Here is a 14,476-nt window from a genome sequence, read left to right as displayed (position 1 = left end):
CTACTGGGCCCTGTCGGGCTCTGTCGGGCTCTGTCGGGCTCTACTGGGCTCTATTGGGGTCTGTCGGGCTCTGTCGGGCTCTACTGGGCTCTGTCGGGCTCTGTCGGGCTCTGTTGGGCTCTGTCGGGCTCTGTCGGGCTCTACTGGGCTCTATTGGGCTCTGTCGGGCTCTGTCGGGCTCTACTGGGCTCTGTCGGGCTCTACTGGGCTCTATCAGGCTCTGTCGGGCTCTGTCGGGCTCTACTGGGCTCTACTGGGCTCTGTCGGGCTCTGTCGGGCTCTGTCGGGCTCTACTGGGCTCTATTGGGGTCTGTCGGGCTCTGTCGGGCTCTGTCGGGCTCTATTGGGCTCTGTCGGGCTCTACTGGGCTCTGTCGGGCTCTGTCGGGCTCTACTGGGCTCTATTGGGCTCTGTCGGGCTCTACTGGGCTCTGTCGGGCTCTGTCGGGCTCTACTGGGCTCTGTCGGGCTCTGTCAGGCTCTATTGGGCTCTGCTGGGCTCTGCTGGGCTCTGTCAGGCTCTGTCGGGCTCTGTCGGGCCCTGTCGGGCTCTGTCGGGCTCAACTGGTCTCTGTCGGGCTCTGTCGGGCTCTGTCGGGCTCTGTCGGGCTCTGTCGGGCTCTGTTGGGCTCTGTCGGGCTCTGTTGGGCTCTATTGGGCTCTATTGGGCTCTACTGGGCCCTGTCGGGCTCTGTCGGGCTCTGTCGGGCTCTACTGGGCTCTGTCGGGCTCTGTCGGGCTCTGTCGGGCTCTGTTGGGCTCTGTCGGGCTCTGTCGGGCTCTACTGGGCTCTGTCGGGCTCTGTCGGGCTCTGTCGGGCTCTACTGGGCTCTGTTGGGCTCTGTTGGGCTCTGTTGGGCTCTGTCGGGCTCTGTCGGGCTCTGTCGGGCCCTGTTGGGCTCTGTCCGGCTCTGTCGGGCTCTTTCAGCTTCTTTCGGACCCGCCAGGGTCACCCCAGGACCCCCCACCTTTATTTTGGGATCACCCCATGATGTGAGACACCAAAAACCCCCCCGAACCGATTCCAAATCCCATCACTTTTGGGGGGATGGTTCCCCAGAGCTCCCCATTTCTCCCCAGGGCTCCCCAAAACGTGTCTGGGTTCCCCGGGGCTCCCCATTCCTCCCCAGGGCAGAGCGAGGGATCTATGGGGTGCTGGGGGGCAGCGCTGTGTGTCTGTGGGGCAGAGCGAGGGATCTATGGGGTGCTGGGGGGCATTGCAGTGGATCTGTGGGGCAGAGTGAAGGATCTATGGGGTGCTGGGGGGCATTGCAGTGGATCTGTGGGGCAGAGCGAGGGATCTATGGGGTGCCGGGGGGCATTGCAGTGGATCTGTGGGGCAGAGCGAGGGATCTATGGGGTGCTGGGGGGCATTGCAGTGGATCTGTGGGGCAGAGCGAGGGATCTATGGGGTGCTGGGGGGCATTGCAGTGGATCTGTGGGGCAGAGCGAAGGATCTATGGGGTGCTGGGGGGCATTGCAGTGGATCTGTGGGGCAGAGCGAAGGATCTATGGGGTGCTGGGGGGCATTGCAGTGGATCTGTGGGGCAGAGCGAGGGATCTATGGGGTGCTGGGGGGCAGCGCTGTGTGTCTGTGGGGCAGAGCGAGGGATCTATGGGGTGCTGTGGGGCAGCGCTGTGTGTCTGTGGGGCAGAGCGAGGGATCTATGGGGTGCTGGGGGGCATTGCGGTGGATCTGTGGGGCAGAGCGAGGGATCTATGGGGTGCTGTGGGGCAGCGCTGTGTGTCTGTGGGGCAGAGCGAGGGATCTATGGGGTGCTGGGGGGCAGCGCTGTGTGTCTGTGGGGCAGAGCGAGGGATCTATGGGGTGCTGGGGGGCATTGCAGTGGATCTGTGGGGCAGAGCGAGGGATCTATGGGGTGCTGGGGGGCATTGCAGTGGATCTGTGGGGCAGAGCGAGGGATCTATGGGGTGCTGGGGGGCATTGCAGTGGATCTGTGGGGCAGAGCGAGGGATCTATGGGGTGCTGGGGGGCATTGCAGTGGATCTGTGGGGCAGAGCGAAGGATCTATGGGGCAAACAACCCCACTCCCAGTTTCACCGAAATGCCCCAAACTGCCCCCAGAAATGACTCTCCGGGGTCTCCATGGTAACGTCACTTTATTTATTGTCCCCCTGCCCCTTTAAAGGTGGGGAGGGGGCGGAGCCTTCAGGAGGCACCGGCCAATCAGGCGAGAGCAACGGTCACATGTGGGAGGAGCTCAGCCAGGTGGGCGGAGCTTCCGGGGGCAGCAGCTAAGGGCGTGTCGGCCAATCGGAGGCAGCGCAGCCGGGGACAGGCGGCCAATGGGGCGAGGGCGGAGGCGTGGCCGAGGGCTGGGGGCGGAGTCAAGGGGAGGAGCCAATCAGAGCCCAGCCCCACCGCCCCCAGTTCATCCCAGTGACCCCCCAGTGCATCCCAGTTCATCCCAGTTCATCCCAGTCCCTCCCAGTTCATCCCAGTCCCTCCCAGTTCCCCCCAGTCCCTCCCAGTTCATCCCAATGACCCCCCCAGTCCCTCCCAGTTCCCCCCAGTCCCTCCCAGTTCATCCCAATGACCCCCCCAGTCCCTCCCAGTCCCTCCCAGTTCATCCCAGTGACCCCCCCAGTCCCTCCCAGTTCCCCCCAGTCTCTCCCAGTTCATCCCAGTGTCCCCCCAGTTCATCCTAATGACCCTCCCAGTCCCTCCCAGTTCATCCCAGTGACCCCCCAGTTCCCCCCAGTCCCTCCCAGTTCATCCCAGTGCCCCCCCAGTTCCCCCCAGTTCATCCCAATGACACCCCCAGTCCCTCCCAGTTCATCCCAATGACCCGCCCAGTCCCTCCCAGTTCATCCCAGTGCCCCCCCAGTTCCCCCTAGTTCATCCCAATGACCCCCCCAGTCCCTCCCAGTTCCCCCCAGTCCCTCCCAGTTCATCCCAATGACCCCCCCAGTCCCTCCCAGTCCCTCCCAGTTCATCCCAGTGACCCCCCCAGTTCATCCCAGTGATCCCCCCAGTCCCTCCCAGTTCCCCCCAGTCTCTCCCAGTTCATCCCAGTGCCCCCCCAGTTCAACCTAATGACCCTCCCAGTCCCTCCCAGTTCATCCCAGTGACCCCCCAGTTCCCCCCAGTCCCTCCCAGTTCATCCCAGTGACCCCCCAGTTCCCCCCAGTTCATCCCAATGACACCCCCAGTCCCTCCCAGTTCATCCCAATGACCCCCCCAGTCCCTCCCAGTTCATCCCAGTGACCCCCCTAGTCCCTCCCAGTTCCCCCCAGTCCCTCCCAGTTCATCCCAATGACCCCCCCAGTCCCTCCCAGTCCCTCCCAGTCCCTCCCAGTTCATCCCAGTGACCCCCCTAGTCCCTCCCAGTTCCCCCCAGTCTCTCCCAGTTCATCCCAGTGCCCCCCCAGTTCATCCTAATGACCCTCCCAGTCCCTCCCAGTTCATCCCAGTCCCTCCCAGTCCCTCCCAGTTCACCCCAGTCCCCCTTCGGTTCCTACGGTTTCCATGGAGATCCAGCTCCTCCAGGCGGGGGAGGGGCGGAAACCCCCGCAGGGTCGTGACCTCGTTGAGTGACAGGTCCAGAACCTGCGGGGGACGGGCAGCCGGACGCCTGGGTCCCTCCCCGAACTCCTGGGTCCCTTTCTAGAGTTCTTTTTTAGGGGGATTTCAGGGGGTTCTGGGTCCTCCTGGATGCCTGGGTCCCTCATTTGGGGCACTCCTGGGTCCCCCCGGACGCCTGGGTCCCCCCCGGATGCCTGGGTCCCTCATTTGGGGCACTCCTGGGTCCCCCCGGACGCCTGGGTCCCCCCCCGGATGCCTGGGTCCCTCATTTGGGGCACTCCTGGGGCCCTCCCCGGATGCCTGGGTCCCCCCGGACGCCTGGGTCCCCCCCCGGATGCCTGGGTCCCTCATTTGGGGCACTCCTGGGGCCCTCCCCGGATGCCTGGGTCCCCCCCGGATGCCTGGGTCCCCCCGGACGCCTGGGTCCCCCCCCAGATGCCTGGGTCCCCCCCGGATGCCTGGGTCCCTCATTTGGGGCACTCCTGGGTCCCCCCGGACGCCTGGGTCCCTCATTTGGGGCACTCCTGGGGCCCTCCCCGAACCCCTGGGTCCCCCCGGACGCCTGGGTCCCCCCGGATGCCTGGGTCCCCCCCCGGATGCCTGGGTCCCTCACTTGGGGCACTCCTGGGTCCCCCCCCGGATGCCTGGGTCCCTCATTTGGGGCACTCCTGGGTCCCCCCCCGGATGCCTGGGTCCCTCATTTGGGGCACTCCTGGGTCCCCCCCGGATGCCTGGGTCCCTCATTTGGGGCACTCCTGGGTCCCCCCCCGGATGCCTGGGTCCCTCATTTGGGGCACGCCTGGGTCCCTCCCCAAACCCCTGGGTCCCCCCGGACGCCTGGGTCCCCCCCCGGATGCCTGGGTCCCTCATTTGGGGCACTCCTGGGTCCCCCCGGACGCCTGGGTCCCCTCACCCTCAGCCTCCTCAGCGCCCCCATGTTTTTGGGGACCCCCCGCAGCCGGTTCCCGCTCAGGTCCAGCTCCGTCACCGGCCCCGCCCACTCCAGCAGAGGAAGTGACGTCAGCGCCTGGGGGCGGGGACACAGCGTGGGGGGCGGGGACACAGCGTGGGGGGCGGGGCCTCGGGGTGGCCACGCCCCCCAAACTCCAACCCCTCCCACTCCCTTCCACACCCACCGGACGCTTGGGTCCCCCCCGAACTCCTGGGTCCCCCCAGAACTCCTGGGTCCCTCCCTTGGCCCCGGTAATCCCCCCAGAACTCCTGGGTCCCCTATTTAGGTCCCTCCCGAACTCCTGGGTCCCCCATCTGGGTCCCCCCAGAACTCCTGGGTCCCCCATTTGGGTCCCTCCCGAACTCCTGGGTCCCCCATCTGGGTCCCCCCAGAACTCCTGGGTCCCCCATTTGGGTCCCTCCCGAACTCCTGGGTCCCCCATCTGGGTCCCCCCAAAACTCCTGGGTCCCCTATTTGGGTCCCTCCCGAACTCCTGGGTCCCCCATCTGGGTCCCCCCAGAACTCCTGGGTCCCTCGGGGCACTCCTGGGTTCCCCCCAGAACTCCCAGGTCCCCCCCAGAACTCCTGGGTCCCCTATTTGGGTCCCTCCCGAACTCCTGGGTCCCCCACCTGGGTCCCCCATTTGGGTCCCCCCAGAACTCCTGGGTCCCCCATCTGGGTCTCTCCCGAACTCCCGGGTCCCTCGGGGCACTCCTGGGTCCCCCCCCCCCCGCAACCCCAAGCCCCGCCCCCTTTACCTTCCCGGGGAGGCGGAGCCCGCAGGCCCCGCCCCCCTGGCCAAGCCCCGCCCCCAGCAGCCCCAGCGCCGCCTCCGCCCGCGAGCGCAGGTCAAGGACGAAGCCCCCGCGCAGCGGATCCGCCTCCTGGGGGCGGGGCCGCGTCAGGACACGCCCCCTCCCCCGGCCCCGCCCCCCTCCCCGGGCCCCGCCCCCTCCCCCGGCCCCGCCCCCTCCCCGGGCCCCGCCCCCTCCCCGGGCCCCGCCCCCTCCCCGGGCCCCGCCCACCTGCAGGTCCCGCAGCAGCGATTGGATCTCGGGGCCGTTCCCCGGCGCGTCCAGCGCCCCCAGCAGCAGGGACAAGGTCAGCAGGCAACCTGGGGGGACCCAGGCGTTCGGGAGGGACCCAGGCGTTCGGGAGGGACCCAGGCGTGCCCCCAGGGACCCAGGCATTCAGGAGGGACCCAGGCGTCCAGGAGGGACTCAGGCATGCCCCAAGGGACCCAGGCGTTCGAGAGGGACCCAGGAGTGCCCCAAGGGACCCAGGAGTTCGGGAGGGACCCAGGAGTACCCCCAGGGACCCAGGCGTTCGAGAGGGACCCAGGAGTGCCCCCAGGGACCCAGGAGTTCGGGAGGGACCCAGGAGTACCCCCAGGGACCCAGGAGTTCGGGAGGGACCCAGGAGTGCCCCCAGGGACCCAGGAGTTCGGGAGGGACCCAGGAGTGCCCCAAGGGACCCAGGCATTCAGGAGGGACCCAGGAGTGCCCCAAGGGACCCAGGCATTCAGGAGGGACCCAGGAGTGCCCCAGGGACCCAGGAGTGCCCCCAGGGACCCAGGCGTTCGGGAGGGACCCAGGAGTGCCCCCAGGGACCCAGGAGTTTGGGAGGGACCCAGGAGTACCCCAAGGGACCCAGGCATTCAGGAGGGACCCGGGCGTCCGGGAGGGACCCAGGCATGCGCCAAGGGACCCAGGAGTTCGGGAGGGACCCAGGCGTTCGGGAGGGACCCAGGCATGCCCCAAGGGACCCAGGCGTTCGGGAGGGACCCAGGTGTTCGGGAGGGACCCAAGCATGCCCCAAGGGACCCAGGCGTCCAGGAGGGACCCAGGCATGCCCCAAGGGACCCAGGCATGCCCCAAGGGACCCAGGCGTTCAGGAGGGACCTAGGCATGCCCCAAGGGACCCAGGCGTTCGGGAGGGACCCAGGCATGCCCCAAGGGACCCAGGCGTCCGGGAGGGACCCAGGCGTGCCCCCAGGTCTCACCGCGGCTCTTCGGCTCCAGCTCCAGCAGCTCCCGGCAGGTTCCAATCACTTCCTGGAGCAGCCCCGGGTCGGCCACGCCCACTTCCGGCCTGCGGGGGCGGGGCTTAGCGGAGGGGGCGGGGCTTGGGATAAAGGGGGCAGGGCTTAAAGGGAGGGGGGCGTGGCTTGCCAGAAGAGATCCCGCGATGCGATTGGCTCCTGCCACCACGCCTCGGTTTCGCCTTTTAAGGAAAAGGGGGTGGGGTTAAAAAGGGGCAGGGCTTAAAGGAGCAGTGGGGGGCGGGGCTTCTCACCTGGGTGGAGCCTCAGCTGCCGGGGGGCGGGGTCTGGAGCCCACGTGACCAGGAAGTGGGAAGGGGGCGGAGCCAGACAGGGGGGCAGGTCAAAGAGCTGGGGGTGTGTCAAGGAACCCAGGCATGCCCCAAGGGACCCAGGAGTTCGGGAGGGGACCCAGGAGTGCCCCAAGGGACCCAGGAGTTCGGGAGGGACCCAGGAGTGCCCCAAGGGACCCAGGAGTTCGGGAGGGGACCCAGGAGTGCCCCAAGGGACCCAGGAGTTCGGGAGGGGACCCAGGAGTTCGGGAGGGACCCAGGAGTGCCCCAAGGGACCCAGGAGTTCGGGAGGGGACCCAGGAGTTCGGGAGGGGACCCAGGAGTTCGGGAGGGGACCCAGGAGTTCGGGAGGGACCCAGGAGTGCCCCAAGGGACCCAGGAGTTCGGGAGGGGACCCAGGAGTGCCCCAAGGGACCCAGGAGTTCGGGAGGGGACCCAGGAGTGCCCCAAGGGACCCAGGAGTTCGGGAGGGGACCCAGGAGTGCCCCAAGGGACCCAGGAGTTCGGGAGGGGACCCAGGAGTGCCCCAAGGGACCCAGGAGTTCGGGAGGGGACCCAGGAGTGCCCCAAGGGACCCAGGAGTTCGGGAGGGGACCCAGGAGTTCGGGAGGGACCCAGGAGTGCCCCAAGGGACCCAGGAGTTCGGGAGGGGACCCAGGAGTTCGGGAGGGGACCCAGGAGTTCGGGAGGGGACCCAGGAGTGCCCCAAGGGACCCAGGAGTTCGGGAGGGACCCAGGAGTGCCCCAAGGGACCCAGGAGTTCGGGAGGGGACCCAGGAGTGCCCCAAGGGACCCAGGAGTTCGGGAGGGGACCCAGGAGTGCCCCAAGGGACCCAGGAGTTCGGGAGGGGACCCAGGAGTGCCCCAAGGGACCCAGGAGTTCGGGAGGGGACCCAGGAGTGCCCCAAGGGACCCAGGAGTTCGGGAGGGGACCCAGGCGTCCGGGAGGATACCCAGGTGTGGCTGGGGCGTGGCCGCCCCTCCCCCGATCGCCACGCCCCTTCCTGGGCGGAGCCATCGAGCATCAGCGTCAGCCCCTCCCCCACCTGCGGGAAACAAGACATGAGGGACCCAGGAGTCCGGGAGGGACCCAGGAGTCCGGGAGGGACCCAGGAGAGCCCCAAGGGACCCAGGCGTCCGGGACTCACCCAGAGGGGTCGTGAGAAGGTCACGGCCACGGTCGCGTCCTCCAGGTTGACGTAGACCCAGATGATCCTCGGCGGGGGGGGACCTGTCGGGAGAGGGACCCAGGCGTCCGGGGGGGACCCAGGAGTCCGGGGGGGACCCAGGCATCCGGGGGGGGACCCAGGCATCCGGGGGGGGACCCAGGCGTACCCCGCGAGAGCAGGCAGCGCAGGTAGACCCAGGCGCTCTGGTCGTTGGGGTCGGTGAAAACGGCGTTTTGCACCAATTCCAGCTCTGCTGAAAAAAGGGAACCCAGGCGTCCGGGAGGGACCCAGGCATCCGGGAGGGACCCAGGAGTGCCCCAAGGGACCCAGGCGTCCGGGAAGGGACCCAGGAGTGCCCCAAGGGACCCAGGCATCCGGGAGGGACCCAGGAGTGCCCCAAGGGACCCAGGCATCCGGGGAGGGACCCAGGCATCCGGGAGGGACCCAGGCGTCCCCCAAGGGACCCAGGCGTCCGGGGAGGGACCCAGGCGTCCAGGACTCACCCTGCCGCAGGCGCTCAGGGGGGATGGTCCCTCCCTGGCCAGGGGACCCAGGCGTCCGGCGCAGGACGCGCAGCCGGTGGTTCCAGGCCGAGAAGTTGGAGAAGTCGCGGCCCAGTAAGGTCCCAGTAAATCCCAGTTCGATCTCGGGGTCGGGATCGGCCTCCAGGGCCCAGCGGTGCTCCCAGGCGTGGACTGTGGGCACCAGTACAAACCAGTATGAACCAGTGACCTCCCAGAGGCTCCTTTTCCCCATTCCAGTAACCCCCAGTATAAACCAGTAAGGTTTGGCAGCCTGAAACCCATTCCCAGTATAAACCAGTAAGGTCTGGTGACCCCTGGAGACTCCTTTTTATCATTCCAGTAACGCCCAGTACAAACCAATCGAGTTTAAGAACCTAAAATCCATTCCCAGTATAAACCAGTAACCACCAGTATCCTCCCTGAGCTTCTTTTCCCCCATTCCAGTAACCCCCAGTATAAACCAGTAGGACTGATCAGCCCGAAATCCATTCCAAATATAAACCAGTTATCTCCAGTATCCCCCCTGAGCTTCTTTTCTCCCATTTCAGTAACCCCCAGTATAAACCAGTATAACCCAGTATCTCTAAAGGACCCCAAATCCCCCTTTAACTCTCTCCCAGTACAAACCAGTACAAACCAGTATCCCTTTCTGCCCCACATTTCCCCTTTAACCTTTTCGCAGTCCCTCCCAGTTCATCCCAGTGACTCCATAATGCCTCCCAGTTCCTCCCAACTCCTCTCAGTCCCTCCCAGTACAACCCAGTATAACCAGTTGACTCACAGTTGCAGGAGTCGCTGTCCAGCACCTCCCAGTACAAACCAGTACAAACCAGTACAATCCAACACAACCCAGTACAAAGCCTCACAGTTGCGCGGGTCGCTGTCCAGCCCCCCCAGTACAAACCAGTACAAACCAGTACAAAGACTCACAGTTGCGGGGGTCGCTGTCCAGCCCCCCCAGTACAAACCAGTACAACCCAGTACAAACCAGTACAACCCAGTACAAAGACTCACAGTTGCGCGGGTCGCTGTCCAGCCCCCCCAGTACAAACCAGTACAACCCAGTACAAAGCCTCACAGTTGCGCGGGTCGCTGTCCAGCCCCCCCAGTACAAACCAGTACAAACCAGTACAACCCAGTACAAAGACTCACAGTTGCGGGGGTCGCTGTCCAGCATCCCGGTGCTGATTGCCGGGGGTTTCGTGTCCGTCTGTCCCAGGACCCACCCCCGGTGCTGCCAACACCCGTAGGACTTGGGGCTGCGGGACAGACACATGGACACGAACCGCAGCTCCTGCTCCTCCCTGACCAGTACGAACCAGTATGAACCAGTATGGACCACTGTGGGTCACCATAAACCACTATGAACGCATAGAAACCAGTATAGACCAGTATAACACCTGTAGGACTTGGGGCTGCGGGACAGACACACGGACATGAACCGCAGCTCCTGCTCCTGACCGGTAGAAACCAGTACGAACCAGTATAGACCAGTACGGGTCACTAGAAACCACTATGAACTTCTATCAACCCGCACAAACCAGTACAGGCCGGTACAAACCAGTGAGACCTCCCAGTGACCCACCAGTGCTCATAAAAACCTTCCCAGTATAAACCAGTATGAAACCGTATAAACCAGTCCAGGCTGAGAGCATCTCCCAGTAACCCCAGTTCATCCCAGTGACCCCCCAGCTCATCCCAGTGACCCCCCCAGTTCATCCCAGTGACCCCCCAGCTCATCCCAGTGACCCCCCGGTTCATCCCAGTCACCCCCCAGTTCATCCCAGTAACCCCAGTTCATCCCAGTGACCCCCCGGTTCATCCCAGTGACCCCCCAGCTCATCCCAGTGACCCCCCCAGTTCATCCCAGTCACCCCCCAGTCCATCCCAGTGCCCCCCCGGCGTCTCCCAGTCCCTCCCAGTATAACCCAGTCTCACCAGTGGTGCCCCTGGCCACCCAGCAGGCGGCGCCGCAGGCTCCAGGCCGTTCCCGTCTCCGGATTGGCCGCCAGGATGGACCCCGTGACCTCCAGCAAATCAGCATCCAGCTCCCCCCGCGACCTCTGCCCGGGGTCAAGGGCAAGGTCAGGGCACGGGGTCACCGGGGTCACTCGCGGCGGGGAACTGGGAGGGACTGGGAGGGAACCGGGAAAGAACTGGGATGAACTGGGAGGGACTGGGATGAACTGGGAAAGCACTGGGATGAACTAGGAGGGGACTGGGATGAACTGGGAAAGCACTGGGATGAACTAGGAGGGAACTGGGATGAACTGGGAGCCAACTGGGAAAGCACTGGGATGAACTGGGAGGGACTGGGATGTTACTGGGACCAAGTTTGGTGCATACTGGGAGCACTGGGAGGGGAACTGGGAGGGACTGGGAGCAGGTTTGGGTCATAATGGGGGCCATTCTGTCGTCACTGGGTGAACTGGGAGGGACTGGGAGGCACTGGGGGGTTACTGGGTGACCCGGGTCAGGTCAGGTCAAGGTCAAGGTCACCTTGTCCCGCAGGGTGGCCATGTTGTCCCGGAAGAGGCGGAGCTTCTGCTGGCGCTTCAGCCATTGGGAGGAGTCCGGGGGGCGGAGCTTGAGCCGGCCGTGCTGCAAGGGATTGTGGGATACAGGGGGTCACTGGGATGGACTGGGAGGGACTGGGAGGGAACTGGGAGACACTGGGGGGTCACTGGGATGTTACTGGAAGGGGGTTTGGGGTCACTGGGGTGAACTGGGAGACACTGAGGGGTCACTGGGATGGACTGGGAGGGACTGGGAGAGACTGGGAGAGACTGTGGGGTCACTGGGGTGAACTGGGAGGGACTGGGAGACACTGGGGGGTCACTGGGATGGACTGGGAGGGAACTGGGAGACACTGGGGGGGTCACTGGGATGAACTGGGAGGCACTCGGAGACACTGAGGGGTCACTGGGATGAACTGGGAGGGACTGGGAGACACTGAGGGGTCACTGGGATGAACTGGGAGGGAACTGGGAGACACTGGGGGGTCACTGGGATGAACTGGGAGGGAACTGGGAGACACTGGGGGGTCACTGGGATGAACTGGGAGGCATTCGGAGACACTGAGGGGTCACTGGGATGAACTGGGAGGGACTGGGAGACACTGGGGGGTCAATGGGATGAACTGGGAGGGAACTGGGAGGGACTGGGGTGTCACTGGGATGAACTAGGAGGCACTGAGGGGTCACTGGGATGAACTGGGATGCACTGGGAAACACTGGGGGGTCACTGGGATGAACTGGGAGGGACTGGGAGACACTGGGGGGTCACTGGGATGAACTGGGAGGGACTGGGAGACACTGGGGGGTCACTGGGATCATACTGGGAGGGACTGGGAGACACTGAGGGATCAATGGGATGAACTGGGAGGGAACTGGGAGGGACTGCGGTGTCACTGGGATGAACTGGGAGACACTGAGGGGTCACTGGGATGAACTGGGATGCACTGGGAGACACTGGGGGGTCACTGGGATGAACTGGGAGGGACTGGGAGACACTGGGGGGTCACTGGGATGAACTGGGAGACACTGAGGGGTCACTGGGATGAACTGGGAGGGACTGGGAGACACTGGGGGGTCACTGGGATGGACTGGGAGGGAACTGGGAGACACTGGGGGGTCACTGGAATGGACTGGGAGGGACTGGGAGACACTGGGGGGTCACTGGGATGGACTGGGAGGGAACTGGGAGACACTGGGGGGTCACTGGGATAAACTGGGATGCACTGGGAGACACTGCGGGGTCACTGGGATGAACTGGGAGGGACTGGGAGACACTGAGAGGTCACTGGGATGGACTGGGAGGGACTGGGAGACACTGGGGGGTCACTGGGATGGACTGGGAGGGACTGGGGTGAACTGGGAGACACTGGGGGGTCACTGGGATGTTACTGGAAGGGGGTTTGGGGTCACTGGGGTGAACTGGGAGACACTGAGGGGTCACTGGGATGGACTGGGAGGGACTGGGAGACACTGGGGGGTCACTGGGATGAACTGGGAGGGAACTGGGAGACACTGGGGGGTCACTGGGATGAACTGGGAGGGAACTGGGAGACACTGAGAGGTCACTGGGATGAAGTGGGATGCACTGGGAGACGCTGAGGGGTCAATGGGATGAACTGGGAGGAAACTGGGAGGGACTGGGGTGTCACTGGGATGAACTGGGAGGCACTGAGGGGTCACTGGGATGAACTGGGATGCACTGGGAGACACTGGGGGGTCACTGGGATGAACTGGGAGGGACTGGGAGACACTGGGGGGTCACTGGGATGGACTGGGAGGGACTGGGAGGGAACTGGAGGGGTTACTGGGATGAACTGGGAGAGACTGGGAGACACTGGGGGGTCACTGGGATGAACTGGGATGAACTGGGAGGGACTGGGGGGTCACTGGGATGAACTGGGATGAACTGGGAGGGACTGGGGGGTCACTGGGATGAACTGGGAGGGAACTGGGAGACACTGGGGGGTCACTGGGATGAACTGGGAGGGAACTGGGAGACACTGGGGGGTCACTGGGATGGACTGGGACGGAACTGGGAGGGACTGGGGTGTCACTGGGATGAACTGGGAGGGACTGGGAGACACTGGGGGGTCAATGGGATGAACTGGGAGGGAACTGGGAGGGACTGGGGTGTCACTGGGATGAACTGGGAGGGACTGGGAGGGACTGGGGTGTCACTGGGATGAACTGGGAGGCACTGAGGGGTCACTGGGATGGACTGGGAGGGACTGGGAGACACTGGGGGGTCACTGGGATGGACTGGGAGGGACTGGGAGGGACTGGGGGGTCACTGGGATGAACTGGGAGGGAACTGGGAGACACGGAGGGGTCACTGGGATGAACTGGGAGGGACTGGGAGACACTGGGGGGTCACTGGGATGAACTGGGAGGGACTGGGAGACACTGGGATGAACTGGGAGGGACTGGGAGACACTGAGGGGTCACTGGGATGAACTGGGAGGGACTGGGAGACACTGGGGGGTCACTGGGATGAACTGGGAGGGAACTGGGAGACACTGAGGGGTCACTGGGATGAACTGGGAGGGAACTGGGAGACACTGGGGGGTCACTGGGATGAACTGGGAGGGAACTGGGAGACACTGGGGGGGTTACTGGGATGAACTGGGAGGAGGTTTGGGGGAACTGGGATGAACTGGGATGAACTGGGAGGGACTGGGGGTCACTGGGATGTTACTGGGATCATACTGGGGGACACTGGGAGGAGACTTGGGGTCCCTGGGAGGCACTGGGAAGGAACTGGGCGTTACTGGGATGAACTGGGACGGGGTTTGGGGGAACTGGGAGGGACTGGGAGGGACTGGGGGGAACTGGGGCCGCCGCGGTGCATCGTGGGTCCGTGCTCACCATGGCAACGGGGCCTGCTCGGGGGCGGGCGGCGAACCCGGGGCCTGCGGGAGAGAAAACGGGAACGAACGGGAACGAACGGGACGGCGGGGGGACCCAGGAGTGCGGGGGGGACCCAGGAGTGCGGGGGGGACCCAGGAGTGCGGGAGGATCCCCCCACCGCCCCAAAAAAAAAACCCCAAAACGGCGAACGAACCGGAACCGGCGGCTGCGAGCGGGTCCTCAGCGGCGCAAGGGGTGCCGGGAAACACGGGGGGGGGGGGGGGGGAATGGCGGCGCCTCGGTATATCCCACAGTGCACCGCGGCGCCGCGGTAGAGCGCAAAGCCACCCCGCGGTGCATTGTGGGATACACCGAGGCGCCGCCGCTCCCGCGCGGCGCACGCTGGGATATAACGAGGCGCCTCCCCCCCCAGCGGCCGCCATTTTCCCGCTGTTTTCAATGCCCGAGCGCGGTGCACGCCGGGATATAACGAGGCGACGCCCGGCGCCATTTTTGCGCTTCGTCGCGCCGTTAAGGGGGGGGGGGGGGGTTTGAGGATTTTGGGGGGATTTCGAGGGTTTTGGGGGG

The 14,476-nt window shown here is 65.1% G+C and overlaps 1 protein-coding gene across 1 annotated transcript; it reads right to left on the bottom strand.

Moving 5' to 3' along the window:
• Nucleotides 1-2,110: 2,110 nt before the first annotated feature.
• Nucleotides 2,111-14,152, bottom strand: RABGGTA (Rab geranylgeranyltransferase subunit alpha). Its single transcript, XM_065653115.1, has 17 exons — nt 14,103-14,152; nt 13,907-13,950; nt 11,025-11,126; nt 10,464-10,588; nt 9,678-9,829; nt 8,505-8,696; nt 8,168-8,254; nt 7,981-8,063; nt 7,786-7,878; nt 6,794-6,890; nt 6,670-6,721; nt 6,501-6,589; nt 5,524-5,612; nt 5,257-5,382; nt 4,460-4,573; nt 3,483-3,570; nt 2,111-2,336 (listed from the first exon to the last, which is right to left on the bottom strand). The coding sequence occupies exons 2-17, from the start codon at nt 13,907-13,909 to the stop codon at nt 2,188-2,190; spliced, it is 1,641 nt and encodes a 546-aa protein (XP_065509187.1). The 5' UTR covers nt 13,910-13,950; nt 14,103-14,152; the 3' UTR covers nt 2,111-2,187.
• Nucleotides 14,153-14,476: the final 324 nt, after the last annotated feature.

The sequence above is a fragment of the Caloenas nicobarica genome, chromosome 28, assembly GCF_036013445.1.
Source record: "Caloenas nicobarica isolate bCalNic1 chromosome 28, bCalNic1.hap1, whole genome shotgun sequence".
Classification (NCBI taxonomy): Eukaryota; Metazoa; Chordata; class Aves; order Columbiformes; family Columbidae; genus Caloenas; species Caloenas nicobarica.
This window is presented reverse-complemented; position numbering and strand designations above follow the sequence as displayed.

What these genes read in the sequence shown, in the direction of transcription:
- RABGGTA (XM_065653115.1), bottom strand. An exon ending in CCCTGAGCGCCTGCGGCAGG is followed by an intron (nt 8,255 to 8,504) that starts GTGAGTCCTGGA and finishes CCCTTTTTTCAG; the next exon opens with CAGAGCTGGAATTGGTGCAA. An exon ending in CCTTCTCACGACCCCTCTGG is followed by an intron (nt 7,879 to 7,980) that starts GTGAGTCCCGGA and finishes TGTTTCCCGCAG; the next exon opens with GTGGGGGAGGGGCTGACGCT.